General features: G+C 36.9%; 1 protein-coding gene across 1 annotated transcript; it reads left to right on the forward strand.

The window, feature by feature from the left end:
* The first annotated feature begins 1,968 nt into the window (after positions 1 to 1,968).
* Positions 1,969 to 9,490, forward strand: LOC104415970 (CBS domain-containing protein CBSCBSPB3). The gene is made up of 14 exons (XM_010027413.3): positions 1,969 to 2,412; positions 2,732 to 2,900; positions 3,012 to 3,144; positions 3,755 to 3,925; positions 4,344 to 4,422; positions 4,526 to 4,639; positions 4,753 to 4,819; positions 5,601 to 5,706; positions 5,776 to 5,834; positions 7,220 to 7,326; positions 7,435 to 7,565; positions 8,005 to 8,087; positions 8,202 to 8,291; positions 8,852 to 9,490. The coding sequence occupies exons 1-14, from the start codon at positions 2,246 to 2,248 to the stop codon at positions 9,029 to 9,031; spliced, it is 1,656 nt and encodes a 551-aa protein (XP_010025715.2). The 5' UTR covers positions 1,969 to 2,245; the 3' UTR covers positions 9,032 to 9,490.
* Positions 9,491 to 13,149: the final 3,659 nt, after the last annotated feature.

A 13,149-nucleotide genomic window follows, 5' to 3' on the forward strand; every position in this document is an offset into this window, starting at 1 on the left:
CAAATTGAAACAACTCTGACCATTCGCTATAAAAGAATTCTCGTCTTTGTCAAACGCGAGGGGGAAAATGCGAGTGGCCTCAATGAATAGTTGCTGCGTCATGCGTTAAACCGTGTGCTTTGCGGCTCTGGCCACCTGTTTTCCTCTTTTTCTGCATTTACAAATCGGAATCTTTAGTCAACTGATTTGCTGGGTCAGTGATGAATTGCAGTGCATCATGCATTCTGCAATATGAACAATTCTCGCTCTTTGTATCCAAACCCCTAATTTAGGTATTATTCGAGTTGACTCGTATGGGGAGGATCGACATGGAGAGATGTCAAAAAGCAATGTCTACTCGGTCCATGCATTGGATAAGATATCCACAAAATGCTTGTTGAAATACCTACTGTTTTGCTATAAATGACAAAATTCAAGTTAGAGAACTTGCAAATGACTAGAGGAAATGAAGAACACTAGTTTGGTTATTTATAGCTTCGTTTGTTTTGTCGAAAATGAATGATTTGAAAATATTTTTCTAAAAATGATTACCTACATCGCTTACAAAAATAAATTAATAGAAAACATATTCATTGTCCACAAAAATATTTAAACATTAATTATTGTTGATAATGAAAATATTTCCATTGATTAACTATTTTCAATGATAAAAGCGATCATTTTTGGGAAGATGATAGCTAATCACTTATTTTTTTGCGAAATTAACGTACTCAAGATAATATAGAAATGAAGTGTAACTGATCTAATTAGGGGCAAGGACGAAGGCAGTTCGAGTTTAGTTTGAGTTCATGTCCAGTCCAAAGGCCCATAATGAGTGGTCATAAACAAGTTCCAAGAATGAAGGCCTCTTTATCTCTTTCTTATTCCCTACCAAACCAATCCCAGCCATAACAACTCTTCCGCTTGTAGATGAGCAAAACTTGAGGGCTGTAGTGCTCTTGATCCGTGGACTTATGTCAGAGTTTTGGTATCTTTTATATGACAAGTTTCTTGTAACGCGAGTTCAAGGTCTTATACATTTAGTTGAATATTCAAACAAGAGCTCAACTAGGGTTTGATTTTGGGTTGATTCAGACGAATTTAGGAATTTCAAATTCGATTTTGTGGTAGGATTAGCTGTTCCGAACCATCTCTAATGAGGAGAAAGATTTTTTGGGCATTACTTTTTCTCCAGCACAAAAAAGTGAAACTTTATATTACTACAATTGATACCTTTTTCCAATTCTTAGTTTGACCGAAAAAGCTAGAATAGAGAGGGAAACGAGAAAGAAAAACCAAAGCAGGAAATATGTGAAAGGGAAAAATAAACAATATCTCCAATCTTTAGGCAAATTGTAAATAACTCCAAAAGTAGAATGAGAAAGTTTCAAAAGATTAGGAGAAATCGAATATTACAGACACCCAAAATATTATTTTTCTGATAATCGTCCAGGAGGAATAAATAGAGGTACCAAAGCTTCAAAATTCTGATATTCAGATTCAAAATGTCTTTTAATGGAGAGAAGAAAAAAAATCATGCAGCGTGAGTAGGACGCACCAACCACGTAAATTGCCACCACTTTTTCAGTTTTATTTTATTTTCGTCAATTTTTTAGGCCAAAAGATGAACTGCCACCACTCACTCCTAAGCCCTAAACCAGCAAATCGAGCTCTCAAAATTATCCCCTGAATATGACCCAAAAAAAAACAAAAAAAAGACATGATCCCCCCCAAAAGAAAAGAAAAGATAATCCACTGAGGATATTTCGCCCCAGGAAAATATAAAAGAAGAAGAAGAAGAGGGGGGATTAAATAGATACAATAAATAGCACATGACTCACAAAAATAGAATTATTGAAGAAAAGCGGAATAGTAATAAAGAAGATAATAAATAAAAATAGAAAAGACAAAAAAGAAATTCCCAATTTCGAGGATGAATTTAACTGTCATTTGAATTGAACTCCCTCATTTCCCACCTCTGAATCAATCAAATAGAGAGAGAAAGAGGCAGAGGACGCAGAAGAAGAAGGAGGAGGAGGAGGATTCGAAGCCCTAGCACGGGGCTTTGTCCGCGCCTTCCCTCGCGGCCGTCGTCTCTGTTTCCTCTCTCTCCTCTCTCTCTTTCGATTCCTCGCCTCGATTGATCGATCGGGAAGCGCTCGATTTCTAGAACCCTAGGCTTTTCTTTCCTTTTTCTTTCTTTCTTATTCGATTTGGGGTGGGGAGAGCAGGGTGTTTGATTGAGAGAGAGAGAGGGAGGGAGAGGATGAGTGGGCAAGTGGCGGCTTCTTCCGGTCCGCGGCGGACGAGCCTGCAGCAGAAGCGAGGCCCCTCGGCCGCGGCTTCCAGGAAGTCGCTCCAAGCGGAGAACGGCAATGGCGCGGCGGCTAGCAACGGCAACGCCTCGAAGCCCTCTTCGCCCCCTGCCCCATCGTGAGTATTCTCCCCCCCGCCATCATCCGCCACCTCTCGGAAATATTAGGAAAAAAAAAAAAAGAGATGATTTTTGTGCTTTTTTGGGGAAAAAGAAATGAGCTTTTCAAGTGTTGGTCTTGCTGTATCAATGGGTTTGCTCGTGCCGCTATCGTTGTAGTGTGTCCTTGGTGTGACGGTGACATGGAGAGTGTCGTCACGTAAGCTGAAGCATTATCGAGACTTTTTATGTGATGATTGGCTCGATTCTGCAATAGCTGAGGTACTTGAACGTCAAAGCGTGCCTGATTGTTTCTCGTTCTTCATTAAATCGCTTCAGTACTGCTGGGGGAGAGAGGACCGTGAAGAAACTGAGGTTGTCCAAAGCCCTCACGATTCCAGAGGGAACTACCGTTTCCGATGCGTGTCGGCGTATGGCTGCTCGCCGGGTTGACGCTGTTCTGTTGACTGATGCCAATGCTTTGCTCTCTGGGATTGTTACCGACAAGGTTCTAACATTAAAATAGAAATTCTCAATATTTTCTTAGGGCTCGTGCAGAGTTTTTTTTTTTTTTTTTTTTTGATAAAAAAAAAGTGTATTGTATGCATCTGTCGGTCAGGATATTGCCGCAAGAGTCATTGCAGAGGGGTTGCGACCAGAGCAAACTATTGTATCCAAGATAATGACAAGGAATCCCATATTTGTTACTTCTGATACTTTGGCCATTGAAGCTCTTCAGAAAATGGTCCAAGGTAACTCTTAAGTGTGGTTTTTATATGTCCTGATGGTACTACTGATTTTAGTGCTTACCAAGAAGAAGAATGTTCCTGATAGATGGAGAACTAACTTTTCTACTGAATTTGAATCTTTTGCACTTCTATCCATGGTGTTTTTTATTTAAAAGTTAAATATTGACGCTGCCTGATCAAGGTTAATGATGAGAGGGATGTTATGGACTGTAACACAATGATAGATAGGGAAAACAGTGACTTTCGATAAAGTTACTGGAAAACTTTAGGGAACATTGTTTCAAGTCTTAACTCTGTTTCTGCATTATGTGTTATTGCACATTGTAGCATTTGCATCCATAATTTATTTCTAAGGCCACCATTGAATTAGAACTTGTAGAGCTTCTTCATTCTGATATGTCTTGTCATTATCATTTCATATTTTCCTTTGCATGTCCAGCTGAAATTTGAGGTTGACAAAACTCAGTTGGAGATCTATGTTGTCTATTTTACCCAAAAGAAAAGAAAAGAAAAGAAAAGAAAAGGAAAAAAAAAAAACGGTTCATGGAACCTAGTTTACCCTTTCGCTATTTACTTATCTTGATGAAGTGCTTTTTCCCATTCCAATGAACAGGTAAATTTAGGCACCTTCCAGTTGTGGAAAATGGTGAAGTCATTGCATTATTAGATATCACGAAATGCCTCTACGATGCTATCTCTAGGATGGAAAAGGCTGCTGAGCAAGGGAGTGCTATTGCTGCTGCTGTAGAAGGAGTGGAACGCCAATGGGGAAGCAACTTTTCTGGTTGGCCAATTTTCTCCTACTGAATGAGAATATACATTCTTGCCTGACTAGAACTGTATTTTGATGAGGTCGTTGGTGCCTTCATTAGTAGAAATCTTTATATAGCCAAAATAGGAAAAAGGGGAAAAAAGGGGTGGGGTAAAAGTTAGTAAGTGTGAGAAAGATTTTTGTAAATTATGCATGTGCTCTGTTCTTTTTTGCCTTATTTATCTATTCCCATTAGGATGCTCCTGCTACAAGGACCTCATAAATGTTTAGGAACTACTTCAATAGTCAAAATTAAAATGGTGTTAAGGGTCCTTAATTTTATTTTATGTTTTTCAAATTTCTAGCTTGGGACAAACCTGAATTTTGATCTGTCCTTTTTATTCGCTGACATATCTGTAACTCTTATTTTTGGTTTATGTATTTATCTCAGCTCCATATGCATTTATTGAAACACTGAGAGAGCGGATGTTCAAGCCATCCTTGTCAACTATCATCACCGAAAACATAAAGTACCTCTGAATTATGAATTTTTTTATCTTTTAGGCATGCCATCTTAACGGGCTTAGTTAAGTGGTTATCTGGTACTAAGCAACTATCTCATCTATTTTTCAGGGTTGCCATTGTGTCACCATCAGATCCAGTCTATGTTGCTGCCAAGAAGATGCGGGAGTTGCGGGTCAATTCAGTAATCATTATGTCAGGAATCAAGATACAGGGGATACTCACGTACTATTCTTTCCTTGTCTCTGTCTCAGCCTCTTAGTTTCCATTGGGACAGCTTCCGTTCTGTCTATATGATTAAGTCTATCGCTTACAGCTGCTTTTTGCTTCAAATGCAGTTCAAAAGATATTCTTATGCGTGTGGTGGCTCAAAATCTTTCTCCTGAGTTGACTCTGGTTGAAAAGGTTAGTTTTCTGTTTCGAAACCGCACTCATGCTGATCTTGTTTTCTGAGTTAAGTAGGGATGAGTTAGGCATCTATTTTAAAAGAAAATTTCGGCTGTCATGGTTTTTTGAAAGCAAGTTTCATTTGTCATTGTGGTTTCTGAATTAAATGTAGCAGTGTACAGCTGTAAATTAAGTGGAGTCTGAATCGTTTATTAGTTCTCTCAAGGTCTTAGCAAGATGTTGATTGTTTGTCTGAGCAACGGACTAAAAACCTGCCCAATGACACCCTTATCTAGTGGCCCACAGAAAAAGACTCGGCAAGTACCCTTGAATGTTATAGAAAAATCATAATGCTCTTGTGTGGGCTTTTACTTCTGTAAAATGATGCATCTTTTCCCAATGGTTTGGAGTGTTTTGATGGTTCTGTAGGTTGTGAAGACTTAATCTCACGTTTTGATTTCCTTTGCATCCTGTGTCTGTCACAAGCATGAAACTTTAAGTGATATCGGTACCTTAAAAAATGTCAACTTGTTATTACTAATGAATAAGCTGCATTTTACTTTCAATTATTTTAGGTGACATAGGATATTGTTGGTCTAGTACATGGAATCAATCTGATAATATCTATCATAGCGTGATATGACTATAATCCAGACAGCAAAAGTGAATATTTTATTATGGTCTGTCTTTCTTTCCCCCTCCCCTTTTTTTCTCTTAAATATTCTGGGTGTGAGCTTATTTTCCTTTTGTTTGGTGACTATTGAATTTGGTGGTACTTCCTCTTTACCAAATTCTACAGGTAATGACAGCAAATCCTGAATGTGTGATGATAGAGACAACAATTCTGGAGGCATTGCATATTATGCATGACGGAAAGTTCTTGCACCTTCCTGTCCTTGACAAAGGTGGGTAAAATTTCTCATGATTTTTCCAAATGCAATTTGGATGGATAGTGAGTTGAACCTTTATTGCAGAGGGGTGTATTGCGGCTTGTGTGGATGTGCTTCAGATAACTCATGCAGCAATTTCCATGGTAAGTCTATTTTCTGAAGCTGCAATTGCACATTAGAGGGTATTTTAAATGTCATAGCCAACTTGATATGTTTATTATTTAATTTGACTGTGGGTGCAACTCATAGCAAATCTTGCTATTGTAGTGCCATAATTTTCAAACTTCATTAGCTTGCCATTGAGGCATATTGACCCTTGCCACCACATTTAGGATTGAGATTCTATTCTACGTGCTAGCGGCCGTGGTCGTCCATGTTTTATTATTGGGAAAGATTCAAAGAAAAACCTAGTCTGCCATCAAAGAAGTTTCAAGGCGAAAGTGAATTAGAGTGATGGTCAAACCTTCACACTAGATCAATTATGCTGGCTTGTTTTGGTGTTGCTTTTGATTTGAATTGCTTAGTCAACATCGAGATGTTTTTATGCATTCAATCTGAAAGAAATAAGATATCACAAGTTCCATATCTTTCCTTACCCATAAAAATTACCATGGCTATTCGTCTAAACAAAGACCTGTTGAAGTATTGTCCCATGTCGCTTGACAATGGGTCCTAAATGCTGTTTATATTCATATGGTCTCTCTCTACCTATGAGCTTAAGACTTTGGTTTGACTTTTTAAGATGGTATTAGAGCTAGTACCATCCCTTTCGTGAATGTGTGTGGTAAAAAGTTTCACGTGAATGTGCATAGTCAAAATTCCACATGCCGCTCGTAATCCGGCTTGCACGTAAGATGGGGTGTTTTAGTATTGTCTCATGTCGCTTGACAATGCCTCCTAAATACTCTTTATATTTATTTGATCTCCATTCGCCTATTAGTTTAGGCTTTTGGGCTGGACTTTCTAACAAAATCACTTGTCTTTTTATGTAAATCATTGATTATTTACTTGTTTTGAATCTGTAAATGGACCTGAATATGAAAATTATGTAAATAGGGTTTGCTTGGTCATCATCAAAAATAAAACCAGGTCAGCTGTCTAGCTCTTTTTTGGCTTAAACCAAGATGAGAGGTCAATTGACTGAAAATTTCAGCCAAGTGTGGATTTAGGTGAAGTTGTCCTGCATTGAGCTTTTTGCCCTTAGTATTAGATGGTCAAGAAAAATTAGGCTAATGTTGTGTCTCTGGGTTTAATTCTGATTTAGCTGGTCAGAATGAGCCCTAAAAGCACGAAACATGTGACATTCCCATTACTTTGGCTTAATGTTTCCAGCAGAGATTAATATTACTTTTTATGTGCCAATGATCCTGTTGAGTGAGATGGTTGTTTTTTTAGGAAAATACACTCTATATGTGGAATCATAGTTATTGTTTACTTAAACCTGTAGGAAAAATGGCAGTATAAGTAAATAACTCTTGGAATTTGCATCTCTTCCTATCCATTTGACAATATTATATGGTTTTGCAAGGTTGAGAATGGCTCTGGATCTGTTAATGATATGGCAAACACCATGATGCAAAAATTCTGGGACTCAGCCCTTGCTTTGGAGCCACCAGATGACTATGACACCCACAGGTATGTATCACTTCCTATGTAAGAATGAGGTCTACATGGACTCAGTACATACAAGTTAATGCATATACTAAAGTTAGTTCAAAATCTTATTTCTGTGAAATGTTATAGTGATATGTCGGCAGCAATGCCCTCAGAAGGACTAGAGAGCAACAAGTCTGCATATCCTTCCCTTGGTCTGGGGAATTCATTTGCATTCAAATTTGAGGACCTTAAAGGTCGCATGCACAAGTTAAATTGCGGTGAGTACTGCCTATGAACAATATTTTACGGTATGAATAGAACTCAAGACTCGAGCACCTCCCTCTTCAGAGGCCAAATTTACGTAACCTAGTTTGCTGAGGAACAACTTCTATTTTATCTATTAAGGCATCATCTGAATCAGTTCTCTATGCATAAATTTTACTTTCTATGAGGGCATCATCTTTAGGATGGTGAAAGACATTGAAGGATTTATTTTCTTGCTTTTTAATACAGAACAATGCGTTGATAGTTATGGGGTTTGATTTAATTGTTGGGGAAAAAATGTATCGTAGGTGTTACAATTGTAGTGTACTTGATTTTTGGAGGGTTTGTTGAATTAGGGGTTGTATTGGTTTGGCTGTGATAGAACTGCTTAATGCAAAACCTGCATTTTCTAGTTTCAGCAGCACCAAATGAAGTCTTTTATCTTGTCATTAGGTACTGAGAACTTAGACGAGCTTCTATCCGCCGTGTTGCAAAGAATTGGAGTTGGTCATGATTCACAGAGACCTCATCTGTTGGTGAGTTCAAATTGATGTGTTATCATACTCTCTGCATCTTACAAGACTTTCTTCAGTCCGATTTGGATACTAATTCCAATTTTTCTATTTGCATGATTCATTTGTCAATGATAGTACGAAGACGACGAAGGTGATAAAGTTCTATTGGCCACTGATGCTGATCTTGTTGGTGCGGTCGGCCACGCAAGATCATCTGGACAGAAGGTATCTTGTTTTCTTTCTCACTGAGGCAGGCTGTGCTTTTAAGCACTTATTAATTGGAAAATGATGAAGCGAGATGGATTTAACAGATCAAGTGATTGATTACAGAAAATCTTTTCTTTCTCTTTGGAGAAGAATTTCCTGTGTTGTCATTGTGATCATTGAGATACTGATTAGTTATAATTTTTCTTAAATATGCCATTCTTTTTAGAGAACGATTATATTATTCCATTCATTATTTATCTGATTTGAACTGTGAAAGGATTTTGTTGGATTGATGTCAAGTCAATGTAAGGACTATAGATGCGTGACTCAGGGATCTTGACACGGATTATCAAAGGAAGAAATGAAACTGTTTTTTTTTTATAATGCTAACTTGCAACTCTTAAAATCTTCATTGTTCATTTATTGCTTTTGTTATCAAATGCGGATTTGTGCCAGCCTCCACTTTGAAGTGTATGTGCTGAGTGAATAGTGATCAGTTCATGCTGCTACCAATCTCCTTTCTGCATTTTCTAATTAGTTTGTTAATTTTGATGCCCTACCTTCTATCTTGGTCTTAGGCTGTGAGGTTGCATCTGGATTTTTCGGAAACCAGCCAGCTGCTAGGATCGCCTGCTGCAACAGATATGGAGACAATGAAAAAGAGCAAGGGGATATTGGTGGGTACTGGAATTCTGGCAGGCGCAGTTGCCTTGACGAGCATTGGCGTTTTGGTATACTTAAAGCGTACGAAACTGTGAAATGTTCCTGTTGGAGTTACTTTATTATTTTTTTGGGGTTCAAGGTGGATTGGCGAAGCCAGAGCCAAGATGGTTTTTGACCAATAAAACCAAGATGGTTTACTTCATTATTTAGTATGCCACTGGATAGATTGTGGATTTTATAGGGGTGGGGGATGCAAAATGACTTTGGGGGCTGGCTTCGCTCTATTTTGTTACTCATGTAATTACTGAAATTGAGAAGAAAACTTCTGGAACTTGAAGAGAAAAATCATATTGACAAGGCCAGAGCCGTTATGATCTCCATTGCAGGGGCTATAACTTTCTTCCATCCTTTTCTTCTCTAACGTTTGAATACAAGTAATGTTGAAGACAATGAATAGTTAATCAGATAGGTATGTAGACTCCAGAAGACATTTATCTGTCGATTCGGAGGGTTTCTTGGCCTCTTTCTTGTGAAATGCAAAGTGAATTATGAGATGTAAGTGGTTGTTTTCTGCTGGTAAGATGTATGCGTGATTTTTTCGGCCTGATAAGTGCTCGAAAATTGGTCTATAAATTTAGTTGATGGGCCGGTGTTGTGGAACTCTTTGATAATTGAATATAACTTGTGGAAATGTATATGTTTAATCTGTCGCATCAGTAACTACAAGTAGATGTATTCAAGATTGGGCCATACCTATTCTACCGCAGATCCCTAGTCAAATACGAAATTATGGGCCACATTTTGCTGTATAGCCATGGTTTCCTTAGTTCTATAACAGTTGCTTCCTTTCACCCCCCCCAAAAAATAAAATAAAAATTACCGATATACATCTAAAGTGAAAGTTACTTTAGAGCATACAGAGTTGGGCCAATTTTCTTTACTACGAAGTAAGTGTTAATCCATGACAATTTAGTAATTTCGTAGGAAAATGACACAAATATTTCCTATATCTTGATTCAATGTAAATTGTCATTTTACACTTTTTAGTTATTTAATATAGTTTTTGAATTATTCCTTAATGTTTAATCTGGTCCATTAACGTTGGTATCATTCACAAATCTTCATAATCACACTATTGCCTAGAATTTAGAATATTTTTTCATTATAAATCCATTTCATAATTCATGATTTTTTGAATTTTGAAAATATAACCTTATTTAGAGTTATATTGGATATGTATAAATTTTCTTTCCGAAGAATATTTAATAATAATATAAATTTATCTATAGATTTTATCACCTATATTATATTAATATAAGAATAAGAGCTATGAGATTTGTTGAAGAAAACACAATCATATCGTAAGACTCGTTTTCTTTTTATCATATTTATTTCTTTTTGTTTGCAACTAATATATACTTGGATGGAGCTATTGTAATGTTTATAAAGACAGAGAAATTTTTTTTCCTTTTTTTTTTTTTTTTTATGGAAAGTTGATGGCTCAAATTTGATAGAACTATTGTAATGTTTATAAAGACAGAGAAATAAATATATTCTAAAAGTTGGGCAATAGTGTAATTATGAAATGTTTTAGTTTAGGGTAAATTTGTTTTTTTTTTTATGGAAAGTTGATGGACTAAATTGAACAAATTAAAAATTTAGGGATTGAATTGCACATTTATAAATAATTTAAGGACTATATTGAGCGAATTAAAGGTTAAGAAAGAAATTGCACATAACGCTAAAGTTTAGGAACTATTTGTGTTATTTTCATAATTTTATCTTATCTTTAGTTACTTTTTGTCATAGATTTAGTTTTAAAAAAATTTGAAGTTTGTATTTTTAAGTCAAGGTTGGTAGTTTTCATCTAAGGGAGCAATTTTCAATATATTGTAGGCGTATCATTTTTGCTACTTTGTTTAGTCATTTTTCTATTAAAAAAATATGTTTTCTCTCATCAATAACTTTTAATATTACATGTATTTTAAGCAATTTTTTTTTATCAGAAGTAATTTTACAATTATTTAGATTTAAAATAATTTCTAAAGGTAATCGGCAACTTTTCAATTGAAACGCTTTTTAAATGAAATGTATGTGTGTGTTTATATATATATATATATATATTGCATAGGGGAATATGTAGGTTTTTATTAGCAAATATATTTGAGAAATTTATAATAGCATCACAATAATTTATAAACCACAGAACCACCGGTTTGGAATTTGGCTTGTTAGCGAAAAGTCACCACCACCGAAACGCCCCATGCAGCGGATCGTTCGGCTGAGACCGCCATAATCAGACGGATTTCGCCACCCTTTGACCGTTAGAACCATCGGAGAAGAAACGAAGAAGCGAAGCGCCGAAGCGAGTGATCAGTGAACAGCGAGCGAAGCGAGAGCAACGCGCTGAGGAAGGGAGAGAAACTTTGACAAACTGGGTCTTTCTCTTTCGTTCTTTTTCGTTGGGTAAGCGATCTTGGAACTTCCGGTTTTTTCTTCATTTTGGTTTTGAACGTTGTGGATATGGCGATTCCGGAGCCTTTGCATGGTTTTTACTGATGTTCATGTTCGTGTCCTTGCTTCCCGAGACCATTAATGAACTGCATTCCCTGAAATATTAGTTTTGTTCGTCAATGAGTTGATGGTTGCGCTATCTTGAAGATGGAAAAAACTGAGTACTTCGTTAATTAATGCAGAGAAGGCTATGGAGGAAATAGATCCTTTTGGGTTTTGGTACATTGACAGAGGCAGTTTCTTATTTGATTCATCCAGGCATGATGGGCTCTGCTGTTATTAGTGTCGGTGAAAATGAATGGCTTGCGCATTCTCCATAGGAAGACATTTGTTCATCTCCTTGTTATTGCGGGCAGGCAGTTTTTAGTTTCGAGAAATAATTTACAGAAATTCAAGTGGCATTCCAATCATCGGGTATCTTTGAATGAGTGTGTTCTAGATGGCAAATGGCGTGTTGTTTCCATTAACTTACATATTCTGATGCATGTCCCGATTTAGATACAGGGAATAGCAGAAATGGTTCTGGTTAGGTTCAACCTTTCTATGACCTCACGTCTACCACTAGAGAATGCCTTATCTAGAAATCCATCTTTTAGGTTTCATTTGCATCGAGAACGATGTTGTGATGAAGATCAAGTTACCTCATTCTTTCTGCACACAAGTTCTATATTACCATGTTCTTTTGCTTCGTCACGTACTGGTTCAGAAGTTTGTTTTTTAATTGGACACTTTCAGACTGACCGTACAAAATGGTTGATAGGAGTCTTGGCTATAAATATGGAATTTGAAGATGTGAAGTCGGATCTATATGCCTTGAGAAAGTTATATGAGCTTCTCCAACGAAGTGCAGATGGGCCACTCCGTGGAGATGCTATATATGTAAGCTACTCACCGTATATCATGCAGAATTTTTGTTACCGTCTTCGAAGAAAGAAATGAGGATGCTCCTGAGAAGCTTCTTGACTCATTACATCATTTTTTCCTGTTCCCTCTGTGTGACTAAAGTTTTTTCCGATAAGCAATTTTCAAGAGATCTTTGGTCTGCCTTGTCTAAGAAAAGATATGTTTTACTTGATCGGTTTTGTTGACCTCTTATTGACAATTTCCAAATAAGAAAGAATAGTTTCTCCCTTTTGGAGATATTTTTTGCCTTTGGTTCCTTTTCTCTAGTTTCCCTATCTTCAAATTTCATTTTGAATCATGAGCAAAAAAATAAATGTGACGTTAATTTAGTATTAGCGACCTGGAGCACAACATTTCCAAGTCGGCTGTCCTGGCGTGCAAGTTCAATATACAGGGAAAGCTTGATGCTTGCAATTATCAACCAGTGTCTTCATATTTGTAATACTCTGTATGCTTTACAGTTGGATAAGAGAGCGCAAATGCTATTCAAAGATCTTCTGGATTACGCTACAGAAAGAACTTTTAGGACCTTCAGACAGGTTGGTCAAATATTCGTTTTCTCTATCTTTTTCTTTCCTTACATAGTTTCTTTAAGAGGACTGGTAAGATTAGATGTTTATAGCGAGTGAATAGAATTAACAATTCACCGCCCGAAAATTTCAAAGTTTCGAACATAGCTTCAACTTAGGATTTGACTTTCTGTTAGATCTTGCACCTATATTGTTTGTCAAGTCTTAACACGTGATGTGCTTGTGCACAGATTGTATCAGCTCAGTCCAATACCCGTGAAAGTTCC

The sequence above is a fragment of the Eucalyptus grandis genome, chromosome 8, assembly GCF_016545825.1.
Source record: "Eucalyptus grandis isolate ANBG69807.140 chromosome 8, ASM1654582v1, whole genome shotgun sequence".
NCBI classification, from domain to species: domain Eukaryota; kingdom Viridiplantae; phylum Streptophyta; class Magnoliopsida; order Myrtales; family Myrtaceae; genus Eucalyptus; species Eucalyptus grandis.

Coding starts and splice junctions, on each gene's coding strand:
- LOC104415970 (XM_010027413.3), top strand. CDS start 2,246: ATGAGTGGGCAAGTGGCGGCTTCTTCCGGTCCGCGGCGGACGAGCCTG. Junction 3,145..3,754: donor TCTTCAGAAAATGGTCCAAG/GTAACTCTTAAG, acceptor TCCAATGAACAG/GTAAATTTAGGCACCTTCCA. Junction 7,327..7,434: donor GATGACTATGACACCCACAG/GTATGTATCACT, acceptor GAAATGTTATAG/TGATATGTCGGCAGCAATGC.